Source organism: Saccostrea echinata, unplaced genomic scaffold (assembly GCF_033153115.1).
Source record: "Saccostrea echinata isolate AGI-Se365-2 ecotype Australia unplaced genomic scaffold, CSIRO_AGI_Sech_v1 ptg000054l, whole genome shotgun sequence".
Taxonomy (NCBI): Eukaryota; Metazoa; Mollusca; class Bivalvia; order Ostreida; family Ostreidae; genus Saccostrea; species Saccostrea echinata.
The window spans coordinates 36420969-36434894 of NW_026889803.1; the positions used below are offsets into that span (position 1 = coordinate 36420969).

The following is a 13926-nucleotide window of genomic DNA, read 5'->3' on the forward strand; positions in this document are numbered from 1 at the left end:
ATGACATCTGGGAAAGAAACACCATACCAGATGAATGGAACCATGGAGTCATCATTAAAATACCAAAGAAAGGCAACTTAAACGACTGCAACAATTGGCGAGGAATAACACTGCTTTCCATCCCAAGTAAGATCATGGCTAAAATCATCATCAGAAGGATATCCATAGCTGTAGATGTCAAACTGCGTAAAGAACAAGCAGGATTTAATCCAGGGCGAGGATGTATTGATCAAATATTTACACTAAGAAACATCATTGAACAGTGTACAGAATGGCAACGACAGTTATATATTAATTTTATTGATTTCGAAAAAGTCTTCGACAGCATTCATAGAGACAGTCTCTGGAAAATTGTGCGGTCATATGGCATCCCACAACATCTAATAGATGTCATCAAGAGTTTTTATGTCAACTTCAGATGCAGAGTTGGAAACACCAGCATCGAGTTTGACGTTAAAACAGGAGTCTGTCAAGGCTGTGTAATGTCATCAACACTATTCATCATAGCCATTGACTGGGTCATGAAGAATACTGGGTCATGAAGAATACAACATCTGACATTCAGAGAGGCATCAGATGGGGTACATTTACAACACTAGAAGACCTGGACTTTGCTGATGATATAGCCTTATTCTCCCACTCCCACCAGCACATTCAAGACAAAACCAGCAGGCTACACAAATATGCAGGAAGCATTGGACTGAAGATAAACACCAAAAAAACAGAGGTCATGACCCTAAATGTAAACAACCCACAAGCAGTCAAAGTGGAAAATCACATCCTTCCATGTACCAACACCTTTACATACTTGGGTAGTAAAGTAACAACAGATGGTGGAGCAGAGACCGACATCAAAGAGAGACTATCCAAGGCAAGAGCAGCTTTTAACAACCTACATACTGTTTGGAGATCAAGTCAGTACACAACAAGAACAAAGCTGAAACTATACAAAAGCTGCATTCTACCTATCCTTTTGTATTGATCAGAGTGTTGGAGAATGACAGAGAGCGACCTGAACAAGCTGTCAACATTTCAAACAAAGTCCCTGAGAAGGATCTTAAGAATATTTTGGCCCAATACCATCTCAAATCAAGACCTTCTTAACAGGTGCCAGCAAGAGGACATGGCCACAATCATCATCAGAAGACGCTGGAACTGGCTTGGCCATGTACTTAGAAGGGACTCGGACAGCATCATAAAGACAGCTCTCTTCTGGACACCAGAGGGAAAACGGAAGAGAGGTAGGCCCAAAGTCACTTGGCGGCGGACAGTGGAAGCCGAACTTAAAGAACAAAAGAGAAGCTGGGGCACACTCCAAAAGCTAGCCAGTGATAGACAAGGATGGAGAACCCTCGTTACTGCCCTATATGCCAAAGGCGTCACGGGCAGTAAGTAAGTAAGTAACAGATTAAAAAAGAAAATGACATTTATTGTTTATTTGGGGAAAACTATTTTTTCTAATAAAAATAATATTGAATATTATGAAATAATAGTCTGACTTCCCAAAGTCTGACTTCATATCATGACCTTCAGTTTCACTTGTTAAAACTTATTAACACAAGACCATTGTTTTGTTTAAAGACGAGTTGTGATAAATGAGTATTTGTATGTAGAATTTATTTTTATTATACAATATTTAGGTGAGGTGATACTCAAGATCTGAACAATTTTTTTTTTTGCATTACAATCAAAATACTTAATATTCCCATGGCCATATTTTATCATTTCCACATACGAAAACGAGTGTGGGAGAGGATTCGAGAGAACCGACATCCACTATATTGTGTTCTAAACCGTTAACAGTAAAGATATCTTTGTAAGTAAATTTGTACATTTTTGGAGTTGCAGTTGAGATCTTGAAGACTCCGGAACAAGGCTTGTACTTTTGTTTAGTTTGCCCAGGTGTCAAACAAAGGGGCCGACATGGCCGCCCACAGGAGTCGTACGCCGTAAATAAAACCTCTCCTTTGCCATAATCTGGGTTTTTGATACCCACAGCTGTTGTTGTGATGGAGATAGGCTGCCTTTCATCTATGATAGTAAAGTCCTTATAGTTTCCGAAATAGTTTAAACCACCGGAAGCTACATAAACCTTTGAGGCCCCTGAACTGACTCCTATGCAGTTCTCCTTCGGATTTTTTCGAGGACTCTTCGCACCAAGTGTGGGGTCAATGCCATCAGAGTTGGAGGATCTGCTATAGATAACGCGAACTGGCACATAAACCCATCTTGTAACATCCACTACTCCGTCAATAATAAAGGTGTTTGTATACGCACGTTCCAATGAAGACAGGGGTTGCACGTGTTCATTAAGGGATGTATTGGTGCCCTGTTCTTTGGATATATCCCTTCGCTTTCGTCTCCCTCCTGATCTGAGCTGGGCACTAAATGCCTGTAATTCAGGGGCTACAGGAGCGTTACCTATAGTATTTGGACGATTTCGTGTGTCTGTAAATGGAGACGAGCGAAATCTTCCTCCTCCACGAATTGGACCACGGGCTTGTGCTCGTAATCGAGAGACTGAGGGAGCATTCAAACTGGCTGCAAGTTGGCCTGGCTGGCTAGCAAAGCTAGCTGCGCCTCCGATTCCAAGTGGTAACATTGCTGTAGGGCGTGCTTGAGATACACATACTCCTCTGGTAGGATCACATGACATAAATGGACTAGAATTACAGTTGTTTTCACAGGTTGGGAAGGGTTCGTACCTTACAAGATTCGCTATGGTCTGAGACAACCCATTTATATTTCTTAGCTGGAAATTATAGGGTCGGAAATCCATTAAATCCATTGGTCCATGTCCAGGTGGAGTAATCGTAGCATAGTCTTGCTCTGGATTAATGTTGGACAGAACTTGTCGTCTTCTGAATTGTTCCCAAACTGCGTCTATAAATGCATGGTGCATGAAAAATACAGGATCAAACGCAGCTAGCTCTGGGGTCGGTAGATGACCTCCCACCCAATTGTGTGGGCCGTTGTGATGCCCCTCTAAGCTGAAAATGTATTCAGGACCAACTTTTGGTTCGACTATTTCTTGAAACCTAGTTCGACTCAATACACTTGCGAGGCCTTCTTTTGTAAAAAGAGAATTCTGCTGACCTGGATAAAAGGAGGGAAAATGTAAAGAAGCAAAATTATCGTGATTTACCCCTGCTGAAAAATTTAGATTCATTTGAAGTACATTGTAGATACATGTACCCTTTTTTAGTTTGAACGGAGTGGGGTTCAAGACAATATGAAAACGATTTTTTCAAAGATTACCTTGTGTCAGATAAAATTAGGATTTTTTATGATCAGTTAATTGTATTTAATTAAGTTAACCTGTTCCTATTTCTCTAGTAAGGAAATCTCCAGGAATAACTGTTTCAAAATTTTGGAAGGGACCTGTCATTACAGCACCATCACCATTTCCAAAGAATTGTTCGCTCCAGACTACAGACATAGTTGGGTCCTGCATATCATGGTCTACGGTCGAGTCCCAATACGGTACTGGGATACCATTACATGCGATCTCTAAACTAAAAAGTACTGCACATATTTTTTTTCTATCTACCTAAGAATTAATTTAATCTAGACATAAACTCTATATACTAGCAAATGTCACTTACGACAACGTTGTGTTAAGTTTTTCTTTTTTTAAATTTATTTATCATGAAGAAATAAATTGATAACCCACAGAGCAGATTTTCGAGTGAAACTAAATCTGTCAATTAAATTAACAAAAAATCTTTCAATAATTCCTTTCTTACATTAATAAGTAAATCCTATGCCAAGGCAGAAAGGCGGGTCCTCCATGGGCCGTTCCCAGTACAGGTCCAGTATGAATGGATGCTATGGCTTGATAGGCATTGAGTGGGGGCTGCATCTGTACTCTCTAAAATATATATAGCCCTTCACTTGTCTGAAATTTTGTTCTTAATACCACAGGACTTTGGAAAAAATTAAACTATGCTGGTATATCCAAAACAAGTATTTGAACTGCTTTCTTATTTCGAACAAAATTTGACGGAAAATATAATTTTAGCTGCTTAGTGAGTATTGAGTCCAAAAGTAGAGACATTTTCCACAAGTATTTAGCTTACAAATGCGTATTTTTTTTCTGAGATAATTTTCTTATGGTAATTATAATTACTCAATAAAATTAATGAATTTTGAAAACAGATGAATAAAAAAAATAAATTGTTTTCAGTTCAATTAACTAGTTTTTGATATTAATTAAGAAACATAAGAATACATACTATTAAAGATATATCCCTTACCAGTAAAGTTTCGAGGTAAAACTGATGGAGAATGATAAAAAAGTTTATAGTTTTACCGTATTGTACAGTCTCTGTATACACTGAGCAAATGGTTGAAAAGCTCCTGGGCTTCTTACTTCTCGTCTACGTCTCCCCATACCGACTTGTCGTTTGTGTCTTTGGGACTTGTCGGAAGTGGAAATCTTATTTACTTCGACATATAACTGTCGAAATAAACTGTTGATATAATTTTTACCCTCCTGGGTAACGTTTGGTCCCGACCAAATTTTACCTTCTGCAATCTGTTGGTAATGATACTGCTTGTAACAGTCATTTTGAATTCTAATGGCGGTTTCATCTGATGGCGTCATGTTGTACGACCTTAATTCATAACATTGTCGTAAGGTGTTTGGGAATGGAGTTGGTTCCAAAAGAGCAGACGATATTTTAAAAAAGATAAGGGATATGAAAAGGAACAAAATAGATTCCCTCCAAATGTTTGCCATCTTCCTAAATGTAAAAAGTTGTATTAATTTTATTTTTAAATATGGTGAAAATCTTAATCATAATATATTTAGTGATTAAATTCTGTTTCGGTTTGGAAAAGTTATACGAAGAAATTTTTTTTATTAAATTTCCTGAAAGGAAACATCAAATTTATGAAGACAAAACTTTTAACCATTTAAAAACCTCAACAAACTCTGATTTTAATCCTTTTAACATAACATATGACCTACTAACCTCTCCCTACTTCGTCAAGGACGCCTCTGAGTAAGCCGAGAGCTAGTGTGGTCTTTTATACTGGTCATAAACTTTAGAAAGTCTCAATTACATTTCTTTCTTAGAATTTTCAACGAAGCGCCAATCAAAAAGTGTGACTCATACATCTGCATCTTCTCAAATTTTTATTATTACTGATCGTTTAGAACTTGTCTCATTAAAGAACAAGATAAATAATTAAATGCGTTAAATTCTTTTTTAAAGTGAAGATGGAGGAAACAAGAAAGATAAACGTAGGTAAGCAAACCCTGAGTCGGCTTGTATTCTGATGTGAGACTCATCAATTCTTGATTTGGTTCTTGGCAAAGCTTTTAGCCAATTAACTCCTTCTGTTGAAAACTTGTTATCCATGTCTGTGTGCCTGTCTTTCTATCTTTCAATGTTTACAATTTTCTCTTGAACTATTATAGCACAATTATATATATATATATATATATATATATATATATATATATATATATATATATATATATATATATATATATATATATATATTGATCAAGCAAATAAAACCTCCTAAAACTATTATAATTCATTGAATTAATACATCAGGATCCTCAAAAACTGTATTTTCATAACTGTCTAAGTACACTTGTCCATTATTATTACAAAAAAGGAGAAAATATATAGAAGAAAATCTGCATGTATCAAACACACCTGGCGAAATTTTTAATGTAGATGGAAAATCAGATTTTGAAAATAGTAACAGTTAAGATAAATGAAAATCTTTCATAGATACACTCGTAAAGTGCGGGCACCAATCTTCTTTTCTTTTCTTTTTTTTTTAAATTTCATAATGTTTTTAGATTTTCATTGTGCACTAGCATGGCCCGGTATTAGCAAAGACAAAAATTAATATCATTGAGTAATTAATGCATTGAATTGACATACGTTAATAAACTATAATAAAAAAAACCTCCTTATGAAAAAACTCATTTTAAATTTTTGTGAACATTGTTACACGAATTTGACGATTTTGCTAAAGAAAATTATTTGTTGAATTTATTTACCACAAGGAAATATTCATCTTTTAACAATTTAATGATCAATCAAAATAATTACTGGGCATGTGTGATCTACTTTACTGGAAATAAGGACAGTTTGCACATTGGGACACGTTTTTACTGTTTTTCGTTTCCAGATTGATAAACTCGGGTTTTGAACGTATTTTGTTGCATAAATCAAAAAGTTGGAAACACGTTCTAACAACTTTCTGGTTCGTCTTCTTAAATATAACAATATGCCATGCAAAATAATTCATAGGAATCTGAATTTTACAAGAAATACAAATGGAATTTCGTTAGATAGCTTAGCAATTTCAAATATTCAATAAAAGTATGAACAGCAAAAAATATAGTGTTATTAATCTGTAACGATAAATACGTGTAACAATCAACAAGTATATAAGAGATCTGTATCAATATTGATGAATCCATCAATTGAAAAACAAGCGTTTAAAAAGATTACTAGTAATTCAGGCATTAGGATAATTTTTTCAATTAAACAAGATGTGTTTGTGAAACACTGATGCCCCCGTATGGCAACTTATAGCGAAGGTTAAACTTTCTCAAATGCAAATCAAAATATGTTGGTGCCCAAAGTAAGGTCTTGTACCGAGGAATATACTTGTAAAATATGAAAGCCCTAGCAGCAACCAAAAAAAAAATTCAAAAGTAATTAATGGTGCCCAAGGAAAGGCCTTCTCACAAGAAATACACATGTGAAATGTGAAAGCCCTAGCACCAGCCATTTAAAAGATATGGCCAAGGTAAAAGGTTTTTTCAAAGTAGGCCAAACTCCAAGGTCAAGGGCTATAGTTGTTGGTATCCAGAGGAAGGTCTTGTCACAAGGATTACACATGTAAAATATGAATGCCCTAGCGTCAACCGTTCAAAAGGTATGACCAATGTTAAAGTTTTCAAAAGTAGGTCACACTGCAAGGTCAAGGTCGAAGGTTCAAAGTTGTTGGTATCCAAAGGAAGGTCTTGTCACAAGGATTACATATGTGAAGTATTAAAGCCCTAGCACTACCAGTTAAAAAGTTATAGTCAAGGTTAAGTTTGGAAAATTTTTGTAAAACTGGGTCAAACTCCAAGGTCAAGGTCAAATATGATATTACCCAAAGAAAGGTCTTGTCACAAGGAATACACATATGAAATATGAAAGCCATAGCTTCAACCATTCAAAAGTTATGAGCAATGTTAAAGTTTTTGCAGACAAACAGACAGACAGACAGACGGACGGACAGGGCAAAAACTATATACCCCCGAATCTTCGGGCTTTTATACTTCACATGTATATTTCTTGTGACAAGACCTTCCTTTGGATACCAACAATTTTGGCATTGACCTTGACCTTGGAATTTTGACCTACTTTTAAAAAATTTTAACATTGGCCATAACATTTGAACGTTTAGTTCTAGGGCTTTCACATTTCACGATCATGTGTATCACTTGGGACAAGACCTTCCCTTGGGCACCATTTGACCTTGACCTTGCTGTTTTAATTACTTTAAAAAAAACTTTAACCTTCGTCATTACTTTTCAACGGTTTGTACTAGGGCTTTCATATTTCACAGGTGTATTCCTCAAGACAAGACCATTCTCTTTGGGTACCAATATTTTTGATTTCTTGACCTGGAGTTTGACTTGCATTTAAGAATCTGTACCTTCGCCATAAGCTGCCATGCGGGGGCATCAGTGTTTCACAAACACATCTTGTTTTTATTTTGTAATTTCATTTTTTTTTATTAAATATGTTATTTAGTTTTCGGTTTTATGTCCCCGTAATCGAAGATTCGGGGGCATATAGTTTTTGCCCTGTCCGTCCTCTGTCTGTCTGTCTGTTTGTCCGCAAAAACTTTAGCCTTGCCCATAACTTTTGATTGGTTAGAGCTATGACTTTCATATTTCACATGTTTATTCCTTATGACAAGACCTTTCTTATGGTACCATCATATTTGACCTTTTGACCTTGACCTTGGAGTTTGACCCACTTTTGCAAAATTTTATGAGACTTCAACCTTGGCCATAACTTTGGAACAGTTAAAGTTTTGGCTTTCAATCTTCACATGTGCATTTCTTGTGACAAGACCTTCCTTTGGATATAAACAACTTTGACCCTTTGACCTTGACCTTGGAGTTTGACCTACTTTAAAAAAAACTTTAACCTTGGCCATAACTTTTGAACAGTTGGAGCTTGTGCTTTCATACTTCGCATGTGTACTCCTTGTAACAAAACCTTTCTTTGAGATGAGTTATGGCCCTTGGCATGGTCGGCAGACATTTCTGGTCACTCCGAGTATTTTGATCTTCTTTGTTTATATTTCCTATTCGAGGGTGCTGTATGCTGCTGAATTACTGTGAGTCATTAATGTGGTTTATATGCTGCAACAAGTGCAACAACAAACTGTGAGTATCACTGTAATCGATTTTGAACGTTGAAAACAACAGACTGTAGCGAAAGTAAACCGGCTGAACACTACTCAGCATGCAGAAGGTACAGAGAAATCTGTCAATACACTTTTCTACACGGTTATATAAGGGTGTAACTCACGAGGAAGTATTAGATGGATTAAAAGAAAACACTGATATAGATATTGAAGATATTAAAGCAATTCAGATTACTGAAAAAGACTGTGTTATTACACTAAAAAAAGAGCAAACAAAAGAAAAACTTTTAATGTCCGGTGTAACGGTAAAAAATCGAACAGTATCATTGTATGAGATTGACAAACAAATAACAAATGTAACAATCAAAGATGCTCCCGTTGAGCTTCCAGACTCCTTCATAGCTACAAACATGATGCAGTATGGGCAGGTAGTTGCGGGCAGCATCAAACATGGCACAATTAAAAACACAGCTATTGAAAACGGCACGCGATACCTGCAAATATTAAACTGTATTCCAACTCTACCTAACAGAACTAAATTTGGAGATCATGAAGTCAGAATTTTCGCAGACAACAATCGCACTCAATGTCCATATTGTGGAAATTCTGATCACCCCTCGTACAAATGTATTAAAAAACCTGTAAACAAACCAATCTGTTACAACTGCAGCAAACAGGGTCATATAGCAAAAGACTGTGAAAACGATCCCGTGTGTAGATATTGTAAGGAACAGGGTCATAGTAAAGAGAACTGTGAGATACTTTCAGAAAAAATGCTAACAAAATATGGTAAATATGCTGCAGAAATTAGCGAAGGCAGAGAGGCCTCACACTACGATTTCAACCAATCCGGATCTGACAACAATGCGGAAGCTGAAAAACAGGACGAAAAGCATGACGAACAGATTGATACTGTAATCTTAGGGGCGTCAAACTGCAAACGAATTCAAAACTTACCGCCAAGTATTTTAAATACTTCGGTCTCCGGATCGTCCTACGAAAACGTTTCAGAATTATTAGAATTTGCAAGAAAAAAATTAGGAGAATCTTCACCTGAAAACGTTATTGTTCACTTGGGGACAAATGACGTAACAAGATGCCGGGATGAAATTGGAGATCTAACAGCCAATGTAATGACGGGACTCAACAAAATTCAAGAAGCCTTCCCCGAAGCGCAAATCGCCGTATGCACTGTCATCCCAAGGAAAGGAAAAAGCGCCGCAATTAAAAAAATGAATGACAATACTTGGCATGTCAATAAATTCATAGAAAAACTTTGTGAAAAAAACGAACGTTTATCGGTTATTGATATATGCAGTTCTTTCATTAACGAACAAGGGCTTGCTACTAAAGTATTTTACGACAGCAATGACCCCAGCGGTGTACATATTAGCAGCGAAGGAGCCGAGAAAATAGCCGACATTTTCTGTAAATACAACTCTGCAGATGATCCCCTTCGAACACCAAGTATCTCCAAAAGGAAGTTAAGTTCAAACACTCCAGCTTCGACCGAAAAGCAGGGTAAAATCCAAAAAATGTAAATACATGTAGCATCCTGCGCTGACCTTGATTCATACTGTTAAAATCACAGGGCATTAATAAGCATACTTGTACATATTACTTGTATATATATGTCTTTTTTTCTTTCTTTTTTCTTTCCTCCTTTTATGCTTTTAGAATTTTTTCATTATTGTCATTACGATGTCTTTACACATTGCCTCGATTAATACTAACGGGTTAAGAGATAAGAAAAAAAGAATGTGTACTTTTTCATGGTTGAGTAAACGCAAATACGATATCATTTGTTTACAAGAAACACACGGAACAGATAAAGAAACGCAAAAGTGGGAAAATGAATGGAAAACGTTTAAAGGGTATAACTCTATTTGGAATAATTGGTCCAGCGAATCACGTGGTGTTGGAATATTATTCTTTACAAAAAAACCGGAATTAATAGTAGATAAAATAACATTTGATAACGAAGGAAGGGAAATAAACGTAAGCATAAAATTAAATGATTTCACAATGGAAATTAAGTGTATTTACACACCGAATAATGGGGTGGATAGAAAACTTTTTTTTAACTCTGTGAAATTTGATGAAACAGCAAATCATAAAATCATATGTGGTGATTTCAACTGCGCGAAAAACAATCAGCTTGATAGGCAACCGGTGCCCTTACGTAAAGATGTTGCAGTCTGTGAATTAACTGAATTAATAAGAAAATATGAATTACAAGATATTTGGCGTGAAAGAAATCCGGAAAAAAAATGCTATACATTTCACAGGGGTAATTCAAAATCAAGAATAGACTTTTTCCTTACAAGTGAAAATATATTACATAAGGTAAACAACTGTGCAATTATACACTTTCCATTTAGTGATCACGACTTGATAACATTAAAATTGCAAATGGATAATATCCAAAGAGGCCCAGGACTATGGGCAATGAATGAAAAAACTATAAGAAATGAAGATTTCCGAAAAACTTTTGTTGATTTTTGGGAAAAATACAAGAAAAGCTTAGACAATTGTCAGGATATTTTACATTGGTGGGACTTAACAAAATATAAAATAAAAATATTATGTATTGAGATGTCAAAAAAATTAAATGTTAATAAACAGAAACTTGCAAAATTAGAAAAAGAATTAGAAAAGATTAAAAACAGTCCTTCAAATGACAAAAAGTCTCAAATCGATCTTGAACAAAAAATCAAAGACATTTATACGGATAAGACAGAAGCTGCAATTATAAGATCTAAATGTAAGTGGTTTAGAGAAGGAGAAGCACCTTCTAAATATTTCTTTCAATTAGAAAAAAATAACGGAGAAAAAAAATTGTGGACTAGAATTAAAGCAGAAAATGGCACTTATAAAACTGACATTGACTCAATAATTGAAGAGCAAATAAATTTTTATTACAAATTACTAAATACTGAGGGTTGGGATAGAGAAAGCGGAAATTTATTATTAGAGACAGTACAATGTAAATTAGATGAGGGTGACGTAAACATGCTTGACAGCGATATAACTGATCACGAGATCTACAAAGCAGTTATGTCATTAAAACCAAATAAATCACCAGGGGAAGATGGAATACTGTCAACTTTTTATCAATTATATTGGGATACAATTAAAATTGAATTTTCAAAAGTAATAAAATATATTTTTCAAAAGGCTATACTCTGTGACTCGCAAACTAAAGGAGTAATTTCATTAATACATAAAGGGAATGAAAGAGAAGATGTAAAAAATTGGAGACCTTTAACTATGCTTAACAACGATTATAAAATTATTGCTAAGATACTCTCTGAGAGGTTAAAGGTTGTATTGCCAAAATTAATTCACCCAGATCAAAAAGGGTTTGTTAAGGGTAGAAATATAAGTGATGCAAATAGATTAATTCAAGACATAATCGATTATGCAGAAAAAGAAGATTTAGAGGGGGCAATAATATTTCTGGATCAACAGAAAGCCTTTGATAGGATAGAATGGGGGTGGATAGAAGCCACATTACAGAGATTTAACTTTGGTGAAAAATACTGTAAATGGATAAAAATGCTTCTAATAAAATCAAAAACTTGCATTAAAACAAATGGATTTGTATCAAAATACTTTTCAATATCAAGATCAGCAAGGCAAGGTTGCCCTATAGCTCCTCTACTTTACGTGCTTCAAATAGAGCCTATGGCTTGTGCAATCAGACAAAATCCTCAGATAAAGGGCATCTTAATTCCTGGAAAAGATCAACATATAGAGTGTAAAATAAATATGTTCGCCGATGACACACAGCTATTTAATAAAGATGAAGAATCTATAATAAATTCCTTTAATATTTTAGAAGTATATGAAAGAGCTTCAGGGGCAAAAATCAACTTTTTAAAAACTAAAGGGTTGTTTATTGGAAAATCAAAGGGTAAAATACCAAAATTTAAAAAAATTCAATGGATAAAAACTAACATAAAAACTTTAGGGGTACATCATGGATATAATATCGATACTTGTGCAATATGGTTGGAAAAAATAGAAAAAATTATGAACAGTTTGCATGTCTGGAAAACTAGAAACCTTACATTTAAAGGGAAAACTTTGATAATAAAGAATTTGATAATTCCAATTATTGGTTATGAAATAGAAATGAGAGGAATACCAGATATTTATGCCAAACAAATAAACGACATTATTTGGTCTTTTATTTGGGATAATAAATTGAATAAAATAGACAGAAACGTGTGCTGCTTAAGCAAGCATGAAGGAGGAATGAATATGACAAATATATTTAATTTTATAAAAAGTAAACAAATAAAAACAATTTATAAAATTATGCATTCAAAGTTAGAAACATGGAATGCAATTGGTAAATACTGGTTACAGAGTAAAGATATGCATCCAAATCAAGAATATTACTTATGCACTTGTTCGGATTTATCTCAAATTTCCTTAAATAAAATGTCTAGTTTTTATAAAAAAGCACTTATCGCATATAGCGAATTTCAGTCAAAATTTGAGCCAGAGAGTCGGGAAGAAATACTCAATCTCTCTCTGTTCGGTAATAAACTTATACAATTTAATGGGAAAGCCCTATACGTTGAGTCATTTATTAAAAGTGGTTTTTTAAAAATTAAAGACATTTGGAATGATGAGAAAAACTGTTTTAAATACAATGACACTATTTTTAATGAATTATTAGACAAAAGATGCTGGATTTTTGAATATAGTAAAATAAAAGCAGCTATTCCTAAATCTTTTTATCAAATAATGAAAAGAAACAACTTAATATCCAACAACGAAACAAAACTCCCTTATAAATTGAATAATAATTTACTCATTCAAAGAGGTGCTAATAAAGTGGTAAATAATGACGATCTCAAGTTAAAAAACATAGAAAAAATATTAAACAAGAAAAAAATTCCAAAAAGTCAAGAAAAATGGAAAAAAAATATATCAAAATAACATACAGTGGAATTTAGTTTGGGAGAGTATTTCAAGAGTAAAAGTAAAAAATAAAATTCAAGAATTCCAGTGGAAAAGTGTGCATAATATATTGTATACTGAGGATAAATTAAGTAAAATCGGACTTTCTAATGGTTTATGCAACTTGTGTAAAAACCATAGGGAAAATCAACAACACCTCTTTTTTCATTGCACAAAAGTTAAACCAACACTTAAGTTAGTAGAAGACATAATTAAAAATGTGTTACAACTGAAGAATTTTTTATCAGTTGATGAGCAAACAATAATATTAGGGTACTTGAAGGAACCGCAAATTCCAAGAACTTTTGTTAATACCTTAATATATATTTATAAATGGGTCATATGGAAAACAAGAAATAAAGTTAAATATGAGAATCTAAAAGTAAATGACTCAAGTATTAAAACTGCTTTTAAAAATGAAATGAAATCAAATTTCCTATTACAATCACATCATTTTACGAATTTTCAGGAGAAAATGAATCATATTTTTCAAAATCCTATGTATTTTTAATACTAGTAAAAGTCAATATCTGCAGACACACTTAC

The 13926-nt window shown here is 34.3% G+C and overlaps 1 protein-coding gene across 1 annotated transcript; it reads right to left on the reverse strand.

The window, feature by feature from the left end:
- Nucleotides 1-1696: 1696 nt before the first annotated feature.
- Nucleotides 1697-4741, reverse strand: LOC133171982 (tyrosinase-like protein 1). Its single transcript, XM_061306775.1, has 4 exons — nt 4313-4741; nt 3747-3871; nt 3319-3515; nt 1697-3096 (listed from the first exon to the last, which is right to left on the reverse strand). The coding sequence occupies exons 1-4, from the start codon at nt 4739-4741 to the stop codon at nt 1697-1699; spliced, it is 2151 nt and encodes a 716-aa protein (XP_061162759.1).
- Nucleotides 4742-13926: the final 9185 nt, after the last annotated feature.